We start from the raw sequence: 13,647 nt of genomic DNA, 5'->3' as shown, positions 1-13,647 counted from the left end.
GTAAAAGGAGAGGAGGAAGAGAAAGAGGAGGAGGATGTCACAGTAAAAGGAGAGGAGGATGCAGTTTATGGAGTGAAAAAGGAGGAGGGGGAGACGACTGTTACATCGAGAAAGGAGGAGGAAGAAGAGGAAACTGGACATCTGGGCCCGGTTTCCCAAACGCATCTTAAGGCGTCCAATGGTTCTAACGGTGAACTTAGCCATAAGGTGGTTTTGAGAAACCGTTCCCTGATTAACACTAGTAAGTACTGTCTTAAATACAGAGGCACAAACTCTGCAGTTGTTGAACTGATGTTTGGTGTTAAATCGGAAATCTGAAATTGCTACATCCATATTGTGACTTTTAAATTATTTATTTATAGCCATTGATTCTTGAAGAATATAACACATGCCTCATGAGCTTAGTTCAACTGTTGTACCCCATCAGAACCCCAAATAAGCTTTTTTTACTCCAATGTTTAGAAACAATGTAAATCAACACTGTATAGCCTCAACATGGTTAAAACTATAATGTTGATATCATGGATGGTCAGTCCTTGCATTCATAGGTCTATCTGTCTGTAGTTACATTTCTCCAACCCCATCATCATCTTATAACCAAAACAGTGGAGGAATGACAGCTTTGTTATTGTTTGAACTGCAGATTGGTTTGTTGTGTGGGTTTTTTAAACAGCAACAAAATGGCTGCCCAGAGGCTTGGTTTGGTAAACAGCTGAGGGATGGGGGAAGGAGAAGTGTAACCACTCTCAAATTTATAGAGAAAGCTATTGTAGCAACCGTAACCCAACACCTAGCGACCTCTTCAAGAAGTTCAGACATCTTGGTGTAACAGTTATAAGGTGTGATATTCCACTGGATATCATAAGGTGAATGCACCAATTTGTAAGTCGCTCTGGATAAGAGCGTCTGCTAAATGACTTAAATGTAAATGTAGGTGTTGGCTTGACAGTCGCTGGACCCAGGTTTGAGTTCAGCTCAGGGCTACCCCATGAATTCACTACACTATGAATAGAAGGACTGGCCATCCATGAGGTCATAATGATAGTTTAACCAGGTTTCTAGGATATATAGTATATTCTGGAATTCATCCATGATGTCATAATGATAGTTTAACCAGGTTTCTAGGATATATAGTATATTCTGGAATTCATCCATGATGTCATAATGATAGTTTAACCAGGTTTCGAGGCTATATAGTATATTCTAGAATTCATCCATGATGTCATAATGATAGTTTAACCAGGTTTCTAGGCTATATAGTATATTCTAGAATTCATCAATGATGTCATAATGATAGTTTAACCAGGTTTCTAGGCTATATAGTATATTCTAGAATTACCAGTGTAGATTTCCTGTGTGGGTCAAATTGTTAGAGCTGTTGATAAGTCATTGTATAATATTCAGCCAATTTTTTCCCATGCCATTACATTAAAGGCAATACATACTATGATTCAATTACATTCATGAATTGGTTTGAAACCTTTGTTTTAAACTCTTCTCAAAGTTGGTGCCTTGACGGATTTGTAAAAAAGGGTTTGTCATGAAACACCATTTTTTTTATTTATTTAAATGTAACCTTTATTTAACTAGGCAAGTCACTTAAGAACAAATTCTTATTTACAATGACTGCCTACCCCGGACGACGCTGGGCCAATTGTGCGCCACCCTATGGGACTCCCAATCATGGCCGATTGTGATACAGCCTGGATTTGAACCAGGGTGTCTGTAGTGACGCCTCAAGCACTGAGATGCAGTGTCTTAGACCGCTGCGCTTCTCGGGAGCCCCAAAATCATTTTCTAGTGCTGTCCCCAACTAAAATAAATCTTGGTCAACCAAGAGTCATCTGTTCTTTCTACCAATCACACCATGTGTTTTTATAAAATCTATATGTACTGAACTTGTCTGATGCTTTAAGCACGCTGTTTGATAAAATAAGACTCACAAATGACTAAAGGGAGCCAGTCATCAACATAACCTTTTTTTTTTACTAGGCAAGTCAGTTAAGAACAAATTCTTACTTTCAATGACGGCCTAGGAACAGTGGGTTAACTGCCTTGTTCAGGGGCAGAATGACAGATTTGTACCTTGTCAGCTCGGGGATTCGATCTTGCAACCTTTCGGTTACTAGTCCAACGCTCTAATCACTAGGCTACACTGCTGCCCTAACCAGAAGCCCCCCCCCCCCCCCCACCCCCCCACTGCTGGACTTTGTAAATTCTGCCGTTCTGCTCCTGAAGTTTTCAGTAATAGACTACAGATAGACTAATAGACTACAAATAGACAACACCAGCAGTCAGCAACCTTTTCCATTTGGTGCCAATGTATCTGACCATTTCTACTGATCTGGTGCCAGTTATGATTTTCATATTCACATTTTACTGGAACAGTTTCATTTAATTTATAATACTATCTCAAAATTATTGTCTGATTAATCTACATTCTATCTAAATGAAAATTATACAAATCTAAAAAAAATCTAAAAATCTACTATGTAAAAAAATAGCCTACATAAAGCCAACAAATAAAAACATTGCATTCTGCAGGTAGAAAATATCCTGATAAAAATTAATACTTTGGCTGCACATGGCTTGTCTACAACAAACTTGAAACATTGTATCAACTATCAACTGGACCCCCTGAAACTTGCAACATTGTATAAAATATTCTGGCCCTCAGTTTTCCTGCCAGTGAGTTCTGGACAGACACAGCTGTAGGCTATTTGTGCAAAGGATAAGAAGTAATCAGGTATTTTATGATGTTTCCACTGGATCAGAGAATTACATTTTTCCCTTTTATGCCGAGTGGTTATCAAAAGGGCGAGAGCTGGAAATATTTTACAAAAATACTTTGAGGAACTATTGTCATTTGCAATAGATTTTTTGACTGTATTAACTATGTTTTGTTTATTCCATGTGTAACTCTGTGTTGTTGTATGTGTCAAATTGCTATGCTTTATCTTGGCCAGGTCGCAGTTGCAAATGAGAACTTGTTCTCAACTAGCCTTCCTGGTTAAATAAAGGTGAAATTACTTTATTTTCTTTTTATTAGACTTTGTTTACTTGCTGTTTGAGGTGAAAAAAAAATATTTGAGAAGCTCCGCAACTCATTAGTGGTGGTGCATTAAGACAATCAGAAGTACTGTCAGACATCCCCAAATGGGCACATTTATAGGCCTACATTTGCACACAGGCCAGGTAGACTAGTCCTACTTCTATATGCGTAATCAGGTGTGTGTCCTTATTCAACATTGACAGGAGTGTTTCAAACAAAAGACTATTAATAAATTGACAAAACTGACGCATCTTGCTGGGTCAGGTCTGGGTGGTCTGCCAGGGGCCGTTTCATTTAGTATCCATTTGGGTCGGCATGGGGAATGATTGTATTTTCCCATAGTGTTTTACCGAAGTTGACCGACTGAAAGGGAGTGTAACTTTATGACCGTTGGATTTGGGCTAAACTTTGAACATTGAGATATTAAAGACATGATAGATCAGAGGCAGAGTATATAAAGGAGTGAGATCTGTAGAAAGACAGAGTGGCTGTGGAATGTGCTGGGTGGACGGGAGGAGATCACAGGATTGGTTTAGGGAAGCGGATGGAACCTAACACTATAATTAGTGTTCCCTGAAGGAGGGAAACGAGGTGCAACACCTATTTGGCCCCACCCCTTCCTGGGTCGGTGAAGAGCCTTATTAAATTTAAGGAATAAATCCAAGCCTCACTCTCATCACCTGTGGAAGGCAGGGCTTCCAGAGAGGCGTGGATTTAATAGTATGTTGTACCTAGTTTCCCTCCTTCAGGGAACAGTAGTTAGGGTCATAACGTTACGCTTGTCATATGATGAACTTCAACTTAAATACTGGATCTTGCTGTCGGACAATTTTTTTGTATTCTGAAATGCACTCGAACTATGTATCATTTAGTGGCTCCTTATGTTACGCTGGGAAAACCGTTTTCGTGGGCACAGAAATCCTAAATCATTTCAGAGTTTGCTAAATCCAATGGTTTTTAACTGAGTCATCTTGTAGTCCAAGATGGCGTAGCAGTAAGACGTGTTTGTTGTAAATGTTATGTTTTTTTCGTATTTTTTTGTATATATTGCAACATATTTCAATCTCTTGTTCCATTTTTTAATTAAATATACCTTCCAGCAACCCGCCTCACCCAATGTGAGGCGGTGAGACCTTATAGCTAGAACCTCCATCAGAAGCTAACCAGCTAATTAGCTACTAGCTATTTAGTCATTGTTAGCCACTGCTAGCGGCCTTTACCTTTTTAGCTCAGACATCAGCCACTTTTAGCCTGGATAATACCTGCCAGTCTGCACAGCGCGATATCAACCCTGAGCATATCGGACTGTTTTTCTCCACTACATCACCGTATTCCTGCCGTAAGCTCTGGACCATTACACCGGATAATTGCAGCTAGCTAGCTGCCACCGAGTGGCCCAGCCTCGAAGCTAGCCTTGAGCCTGGCCAATCTCCCGGCCTGCTCAGTGGACCCTATGATCACTCGGCTACACAGCTGATGCCTCCCAGACTCTTCACTAAGATGACTAGAAGCCACTACATCACCGGATTCCTGCCGTAAGCTCTGGACCTTTGCACCGGATTGGCTATAGTGGCTAACGCCCTTGTCGTGAAGCTAGCACCAGTTAGCCTCAAGCCAGGTGCATCTCCCGGCTAGCAAACAAAATTACTCCAGCTACAATACCTCTTGCCAATTGGCCTGGACCCTTTGTCAACATGGAGCCCCGCCAATCCATCACGACTGGTCTGCCGACGTAATTCCGTCTGATGTGCCCTCAACCAGCCTTTGCCAGACGTCGGTGCCCTTGTCCCGAAGCTAGCACCAGTTAGCCTCGAGCCAGGCGCATCTCCTGGCTAGCGTAGTAACGACTACCTAACGGCTTCCCTGTTTCATATATTCCTGTTCATTGGACCCTATGATCACTTGGCTACATAGCTGATGCCTGCTGGACTGTTCATTAATCACGGTACTCCATTTTGTTTATTTTGTTGATCTGTCGGCCGCAGCCTCGAACTCAGGCCCTGTGTGTAGTTAACTGACCCTCTCTGCCCATTCATCGCCATTGTCGTGTCTTTGGGCACCATTATACTGAATACATGTTTATCAAAATAACTCCCTGCAATTATTATTACGCGATTCAACTGATTAATCGTTTAACTGTATTTAACTAGGAGATCGGGGCACCAAGGAAAATATTCAGATTACAAAGTTATAATTTTCCTAATATAACTTTCCTATATTATAACATTATATATTATATTATAGTACAGGCCGATTTATCTTCTGTTTTAAATGGTGTATTTTACCTCGCGTCAGTCTCATTACAAACGTCGTAAATTGTTGTATCTGCACGAATCCAGTCTTTACTAAGTCATCCATACATCAACTGTCTTAAAGTCATTTATTTACTAAACAAAGTAATTCACAGAAAACATACAAACAGTAATTATCGTCACAAAGAATTGGTAGAGTAATGTGCCCTTGTGGGCTAAACCGGCATGGCTGGTGTCTTGTTAATAAACAAAGGGTCATAAAGGGCAGCTGAGGAGGCACACAGAGTTCATTAATATTAACAATTGATATGCTAATCCTTTGCACATGAACGCTCACTCATTCGGGAACAATTGCAATCAATACATATTTACGCTCAGTGTGTCGTCGGGATCCTTGTTGGAGAGTTTTTGTCCTGTTGGAGAGTTTTGTCCGCATTCTCTCTCTATCTCTCGATTAGAATGGATCTTTCAAAGCGACATTCATTAATGTCGTTATAGAATGGATGTTTCGTCGGTCTTCGCGTTCGATGATATCAAATTTCTAGCTGCAGACTATTCTAGCTGCAGACTATTAATTAATATCAAAGACTTATAATGCAATACAAGCATTATAACATAATCTTGCAATTTCCCTGACACCTCACCTAGCATAACTGTTGCCTCCAGAGATGCAACCTATCTAATCGTCACTCAATGCCTAGGTTTACCTCCACTGTACCCGCACCCTACCATACCCCTGTCTGTACATTATGCCTTGAATCTATCCTACCACGCCCAGAAATCTGCTCCTTTTATTCTCTGTTCCCAACGCACTAGACGACCAGTTCTGATATCCTTTAGCCGTACCCTCATCCTACTCCTCTGTTCCTCGGGTGATGTAGAGGTTAACCCAGGTCCTGTGTGTCCCCAGGCACTCTCATTTGTTGACTTCTGTAACCGTAAAAGCCTTGGTTTTATGCATGTTAACATCAGAAGCCTCCTTCCTAAGTTTGTTTTACTCACTGCTTTAGCACACTCCACCAATCTTGATGTCCTTGCCATGTCTGAATCCTGGCTTTGGAAGGCCACCAAAAATTCTGACATTTCCATCCCAAACTACAACATTTTCCGTCAAGATGGAACTGCCAAAGGGGGAGGAGTTGCAATCTACTGCAGAGATGGCCTTAAAGTTCTATCATACTTTCCGGGTCTAAGCACAAACAATTCGAGCTTCTAATAAAAAAATGAATCTCTCCAGAAATAAGTCTCTCACTGTTGCCGCCTGTTACAGACACCCCTCAGCTCCCAGCTGTGCCCTGGACACCATATGTGAATTGATTTCCCCCATCTATCTTTAGAGTTCGTTCTGTTAGGTGACCTAAAATGGGATGCCTGGTTGTTCTTTAAAAGTAATTTCCTCACCACCTTAAATAAGCATGCCCCTTTCAAAAATTGTAAAACTAAGAACAGATATAGCCCTTGGTTCACTCCAGACCTGACTGCCCTCGACCAGCACAAAAACATCCTGTGGCGTACTGCACTAACATTGAATAATATCCGCGATATGCAACTTTTCAGAGAAGTCGGGAACCAATACACACAGTCAGTTAGGAAAGCAAAAGCTAGCTTTTTCAAACAGAAATTTGCATCCTGTAGCTCTAACTCCAAAAGGTTTTGGGACACTGTAAAGTCCATGGAGAATAAGAGCACCTCCTCCCAGCTGCCCACTGCACTGAGGATAGGAAACACTGTCACCACCGATAAATCCACGATAATCGAGAATTTCAATAAGCATTTCTCTACAGCTGGCCATGCTTTTCTCCTGACTACCCCAACCCCGGCCAACAGCTCCCCACCCCCCATAGCTACTTGCCCAAGCCTCCCCAGCTTCTCCTTCACCCAAATCCAGATAGCTGATGTTCTGAAAGAGTTGCAAAACCTGGACCCGTACAAATCAGCTGGGCTAAACAATCTGGACACTCTCTTTCTAAAGTTATCCGCCGCCATTGTGGCAACCCCTATTACTAGTCTGTTCAACCTCTCTTTCGTATTGTCTGAGATTCCTAAAGATTGGAAAGCTTCCGCGGTCATCCCCCTCTTCAAAGGGGGTGACACTCCAGACCCAAACTGTTACAGACCTATATCCATCCTGTCCTGCCTTTCGAAAGTCTTCGAAAGCCAAGTTAACAAACAAATCACTGACCATTTTGAATCCCACCGTACCTTCTCCGCTGTGCAATCCGGTTTCCGAGCTGATCACGGGTGCACCTCAGCCACGCTCAAGGTACTAAACGATATCATAACCGCCATCGATAAAAGATAGTACTGTGCAGCCGTCTTCATCAACCTGGCCAAGGCTTTCGACTCTGTCAATCACCGTATTCTTATCAGCAGACTCAACAGCCTTGGTTTCTCAAATGACTGACTCGCCTGGTTTACCAACTGCTTCTCAGACAGAGTTCAGTGTGTTCCTTGATGGACAGGCTATTGTACAACACACAGAGCTATTTTCCTTTATTTGTTGTTAGGTGAAGTTATGGGTCCTACAGTAGGTCTATGTTGTTGTTAGGTGAAGTTATGGGTCCTATAGTAGGGCTATGTTATTGTTAGGTGAAGTTATGGGTCCTACAGTAGGTCTATGTTGTTGTTATGGGATCTACAGTAGGTCTATGTTGTTGCTAGGTGAAGTTATGGGTCCTACAGTAGGTCTATGTTGTTGTTAGGTGAAGTTATGGGTCCTACAGTAGGTCTATGTTGTTGTTAGGTGAAGTTATGGGTCCTACAGTAGGTCTATGTTATTGTTATGGGTCCTACAGTAGGTCAATGTTGTTAGGTGAAGTTATGGGTCCTACAGTAGGTCTATGTTATTGTTAGGTGAAGTTATGGGTCCTACAGTAGGGCTATGTTATTGTTAGGTGAAGTTATGGGTCCTACAGTAGGGCTATGTTATTGTTAGGTGAAGTTATGGGTCCTACAGTAGGTCTATGTTGTTGTTGTTAGGTGAAGTTATGGGTCCTACAGTAGGGCTATGTTATTGTTAGGTGAAGTTATGGGTCCTACAGTAGGTCTATGTTGTTGTTATGTGAAGTTATGGGTCCTACAGTAGGTCTATGTTGTTAGGTGAAGTTATGGGATCTACAGTAGGTCTATGTTGTTGTTGTTAGGTGAAGTTATGGGTCCTACAGTAGGTCTATGTTATTGTTATGGGTCCTACAGTAGGTCAATGTTGTTAGGTGAAGTTATGGGTCCTACAGTAGGTCTATGTTATTGTTAGGTGAAGTTATGGGTCCTACAGTAGGTCTATGTTATTGTTATGGGTCCTACAGTAGGTCTATGTTATTGTTATGGGTCCTAGAGGACACTATGTATGTCATGCAACAACAACCAAAGTGCTTCTTCGTTCATTACATAGGTATATTTGTTGTTAGGTGAAGTTATGGGCCAATTTGGCAAACAGTGTGCAAACCCTCATTGTCAGGCTGATGGAAAAGCCAAAGAGCATTTTACTGGTTGAAGTGTTTTTTAAGTACAAAGCGTTTGATTTGCAATGATGACACTAACATTATCTTAAGCAGGACATTCAAACGAGCCTTACAATTATAATCTAAAGTAGTGTGAAATGTACTCATAAGCAACCTGTAAATGGAAGTTACTCCCCTGAGGTTTCCCATATTCACATTCAGAATACATGGTGAAAAACTAAAATCTTTGCTCACCATTTTTGCTCCTGGCAGATATACTACATCCATAACTATCGGTTTCCTCATTAGCAAGGAGGAGTTTCTACAACCAAATTGCATGTGCATCGCCCTCGTGACGCAATTTTATTAAACACAGAAAGGGGCCTATATTGGAGACCAAAGGTCGTCTGGCACACTGCTTAGAGTTTCAACAACATGAGTAACTCATTTATCGTCTTAGATGTTACTACTAATGTGAAAACAAGACAAAATATGACTGTTCTTGCTCATTTTAAGACAAATGTCAAATAATCATTACATTCATTACAGACGTCAATTGTTGTACAACATCATGGCTACGCTGTTGGCATCACTTTTTTACAGTGGATTTCCGCTGTTGTGGGCTTTTAACCATCTTTCTGACTTTGTTGTTCACACAGGAGTGAGACGGACCTACCGTGGGTCCTCTGGGGAGCCTCAACAACCTCATGATGCTGACAAGGCAGAGAAGAGTCTCTCCACATTAGCACACCTCAAGAAACACCAGCAGAGATCCACAGGGAAGAAACCTCACTGCTGCTCTGACTGTGGGAAAAGATTCACCACCTCATCAGGCATGAAAATTCATCAGAGAATCCACACAGGAGAGAAACCTTATAGCTGTGGTCAATGTGGGAAGAGTTTTGATACATCTAACCATCTTATTGTACACCAAAGAACACACACAGGAGAGAAACCGTATAGCTGTACTCAATGTGGGAAGAGCTTTAGTCATTCAAACAGCCTGATATCACACCAGAGAACACACACAGGAGAGAAACCTTATAGCTGTGGTCAATGTGGGAAGAGTTTTACTACTTCGAGCAATCTGACGCTTCACCAGAGAACACACACAGGAGAGAAACCTTATAGCTGTGATGAATGTGGCAATAGTTTTACAACATCACGTAATCTGACTCTTCACCAGAGAATACACACAGGAGAGAAACCTTATAGCTGTACTCAATGTGGGAGGAGTTTTACTCAATCACCCAGCCTGATATCACACCAGAGAACACACACAGGAGAGAAACCTTTTAACTGTGCTCAATGTGGGAAGAGTTTTACTAGGTCAACCGGCCTGATATCACACCAGAGAACACACACAGGAGAGAAACCTTATAGCTGTGATGAATGTGGGAAGAGTTATGTTACATCTAACAGTCTGACTAAACACCGGAGAACACACACAGGAGAGAAACAGTTTAGCTGTGCTCAATGTGGGAAGAGCTTTACTGAGTCTAGCTGTCTGACTAAACACCAGAGAACACACACAGGAGAGAAACCTTATAGCTGTGATGAATGTGGGAAGAGTTTTGTTTTATCTAACAGTCTGACTAAACACCGGAGAACACACACAGGAGAGACATCTTATAGCTGTGATGAATGTGGGAAGAGTTTTGTTACATCTAACAGTCTGACTAAACACCGGAGAACACACACAGGAGAGAAACTATATAGCTGTGTTCAATGTGGGAAGAGCTTTACTGAGTCTAGCTGTCTGACTAAACACCAGAGAAAACACACAGGAGAGAAGCCTTTTAGCTGTAATCAATGTGGGAAGAGTTTTATTCAGTCAACCAGCCTGATATCACACCAGAGAAAACACACACAGGAGAGAAATCTTATAGCTGTGCTCAATGTGGGAAGAGTTTTACTACGTCTAGCAAGCGGACTACACACCATATAACACATACAGGAGAAACCTCAGCTGTGATCAGTGTGACCAGAGATAATCTGATAAAATACCTCAATCAATGAATTCATGTCAAATGTTTTAACATTGTAGAAGGAGTATTTAATGATGTCACAATGTAGAATGTTTTAATATTGTAGTAGGAGTAATTTAATGATGTCACAATGTAGAACCCTAAACGTTTGTCCCCTGTTCTATTGATTTCGACATGATATGGATATTAGCCTCAGGGGGAAAATCCAGGCTCTGAAATGGAAAAGTACTATTTATGTGATTTAACAGAAAGTGACTAACAGAAAAAGAGTTGTGTTACACTTACCGCATTGGCAACCCACTTGAATCAAAATGCAACACTTCAAAATGTAGCGATCTGTTTTCTACAAAGGTTCCTCTAACCAGTGATGTACACATTATTCCCAGATTCCATGTGGTTTTTGAGCTGTTAGTTTAACAGGACGTGCAACCTCATCTCCCTCCTCTCGGTACAATTGATTTCAACGTGATATCGATGAGTGATGACAAATAAGTGTTGCGTTCCTTTGTTTAGCGACCCCTAAATTTAAATGCATCACTCCAAAATGTAGCTGACTGTCTTCTGCATGTTGTCCTCTAATCAGTGAGGTAAAAGATATCTCCCATTTCCATGTGTTTTTTTAGTTGTGTTAGTTTCAACAGCACGTACAACCTGATCGATATCAGTAATTTATTGCTACTTATCAAAACAACAGCGTTTCTGGTGCTTGTGCAGTTAATAAGGTGCTTGTTTAAAAAAATACAAGTAATATGATTATTGTGGCAGATGTTTGTGTATATAGTATGACCCATTTTATGTTTAGGTTTTCAATATATCCAAAACTGTTTCTGCATATTGGTAATTGATTTGTACACGTTAAAACTGTGTTTTAACATTTGGCTATCACACCTAGCAACATGTCATTGAAAATACTTTGAAAAAAGGACTATGCAACCAAATATTTCATTTTTACATTTCATGTAACATTTAGTAATCATAATTATTTATGCAACCAACTGACAATTTTTGGGTTCAATTATATTGACATTGTTACCCTGCTTTTAGAATATCAGGGTTCATTCTCAGATGTGCCAACCCAAATGTACTAGAGCATGACATTGGGGACTGGGCCCCGATCCAATAACATGCCTATCTAGTGAACCCTGAAAAGAGAGAGAAGCTCTGCAGTGAGGTGGAAAGTTACTATGGATATTGCAGGAGTTTCCTCTTGAAATCAGACATGTCTGTGGTAAGGACAACTTGGTTTCTGATTGTCTCAAGGGTGTGCAGTCAAAAAGTTTTGTGTTTAGCCAGTGCGTTACCATGGATCACAATTGATTTTAACTGCACGTTTTTCCGTATTGGAGATGAGTTTTGTTTGGGCTCGTTCCAAGGGGGACGAGAGTTCTAGAAGCTAGTGAGTTTTAGGAAGACGAGAGTTCTAGAAGCTAATGAGTTTTAGGAAGACGAGAGTTCTAGAAGCTAGTGAGTTTTAGGATTCTATAGAAAGAAAAAGGAGAAAAAAATAATACTATTGTATATTATTATTTAAAAAAGTTTTTTTTTGTTTTTAATTGTTGACAGCCAGTAGACACCGTGTTTATATTGTAGAAGGTGAAGCATTGTAGTTGATTATAATAAGAAATGGAAGTTGTTTTCTGTTGTTGGTGAGCAAACTTGTCCAACAAAAACATAGGATATATTTGTTGTCTTAATGGGGAAGGTGTTACAGGCTTTGGTTTTTCAATTTATGTTTTGAGGTTGGACTTTAGCCCGTCGAGCGCGTTAGCACGTAGGACGCACTGATTGGTGTCACCTCGTTAGTCAGTATGTGTTACACCTGTGCTGGCTTGTCCATCTCGTTAGTGGGAAGGTGTTTCACCTGAGCTGGTCCAGGTTCTATTTAAGAGTGTCTTGTCCAGTGCTCCAGTTGTCTTGATACATGTGGAGAGTCAACACCTTTAGTTGCTCCACCTTTTTGGTTTACTTCCTGTCTTTAAGTTTGGTGTGGGTTTTTCTTTTGTTTGCCTCTTCTTGGGCAGATTTAGTGGGTCTCATGGTGGGTGTCTTTTAGGTCCCAGTTGTTGTTACTAGTCAACTTTCAGTGGACACCCCCATAGTGTCATTCAGAGGCCCTCCTGTTTAGTTGTGGTTGTTGTCAGTGACTCTTTGTTAGTTCCCTCTTCTATTTAAGGGACATTTCTGGTTTACTGCTGGGGAACGTAACAAACAATGTAGTAAAACAAGCTTATATTTTGGGTTGGATGTTGCATCCAATTGATTATATTTTTATCAATGGAATTTCCTTAGAATGCTCTCTAGTCTTTCAGTTGTTAATCTTGTTTGTTGTGGTAAATATTTGTTTTTTCCTGTGAAGCCATTGTGTTGCATCCATGTCTGAAATGTGCTGTATAAATAAATAAAGCTTGATTTGATTTGAACATGTTGTAAAACAAATGAACCCAATGACTGACCAATCAACAGACTCTTGCAAAACCAATGAACAGATATGTGCAAAAACAACACATATCTTGGTCCATCTTAGTATGAAAAACAGTATAAATTCAGTATATCTTCCACTGTCAAAATAGTGCATGATATGTACAGTGGGGGAAAAAAGTATTTGATCCCCTGCTGACTTTGTACGTTTGCCCACTGACAAAGAAAGGATCAGTCTATAATTTTAATGGTAGGTTTATTTGAACAGTGAGAGACAGAATAACAACACAAATATCCAGAAAAACGCATGTCAAAAACCTACTATTAAAATTATAGACTGATAATTTCTTTGTAAGTGGGCAAATGTACAAAATCAGCAGGGGATCAAATACTTTTTTCCCCCACTGTACGTTTAGTTTCACTTTTCAACCAACCCAGTTCATTTGTTGAAATCAATATGTCAAAGGATTCAACTACTGAAAACTGAAACAAACAAA

General features: G+C 40.6%; 1 protein-coding gene across 1 annotated transcript in view; it reads right to left on the bottom strand.

Moving 5' to 3' along the window:
- LOC115186638 (zinc finger protein 135-like) overlaps positions 1-13,647 on the bottom strand; it is a gene marked incomplete at both ends in the record, with an annotated part of 67,108 nt that overhangs the window by 40,309 nt on the left and 13,152 nt on the right. Inside the window, one exon of the mRNA XM_029746207.1 lies at positions 1,900-1,920. Coding sequence (XP_029602067.1) covers positions 1,900-1,920 — 21 coding nt within the window. The remainder of the gene's footprint in view (positions 1-1,899; positions 1,921-13,647) is intronic.

The sequence above is a fragment of the Salmo trutta genome, unplaced genomic scaffold, assembly GCF_901001165.1.
Source record: "Salmo trutta unplaced genomic scaffold, fSalTru1.1, whole genome shotgun sequence".
Classification (NCBI taxonomy): Eukaryota; Metazoa; Chordata; class Actinopteri; order Salmoniformes; family Salmonidae; genus Salmo; species Salmo trutta.
This window is presented reverse-complemented; position numbering and strand designations above follow the sequence as displayed.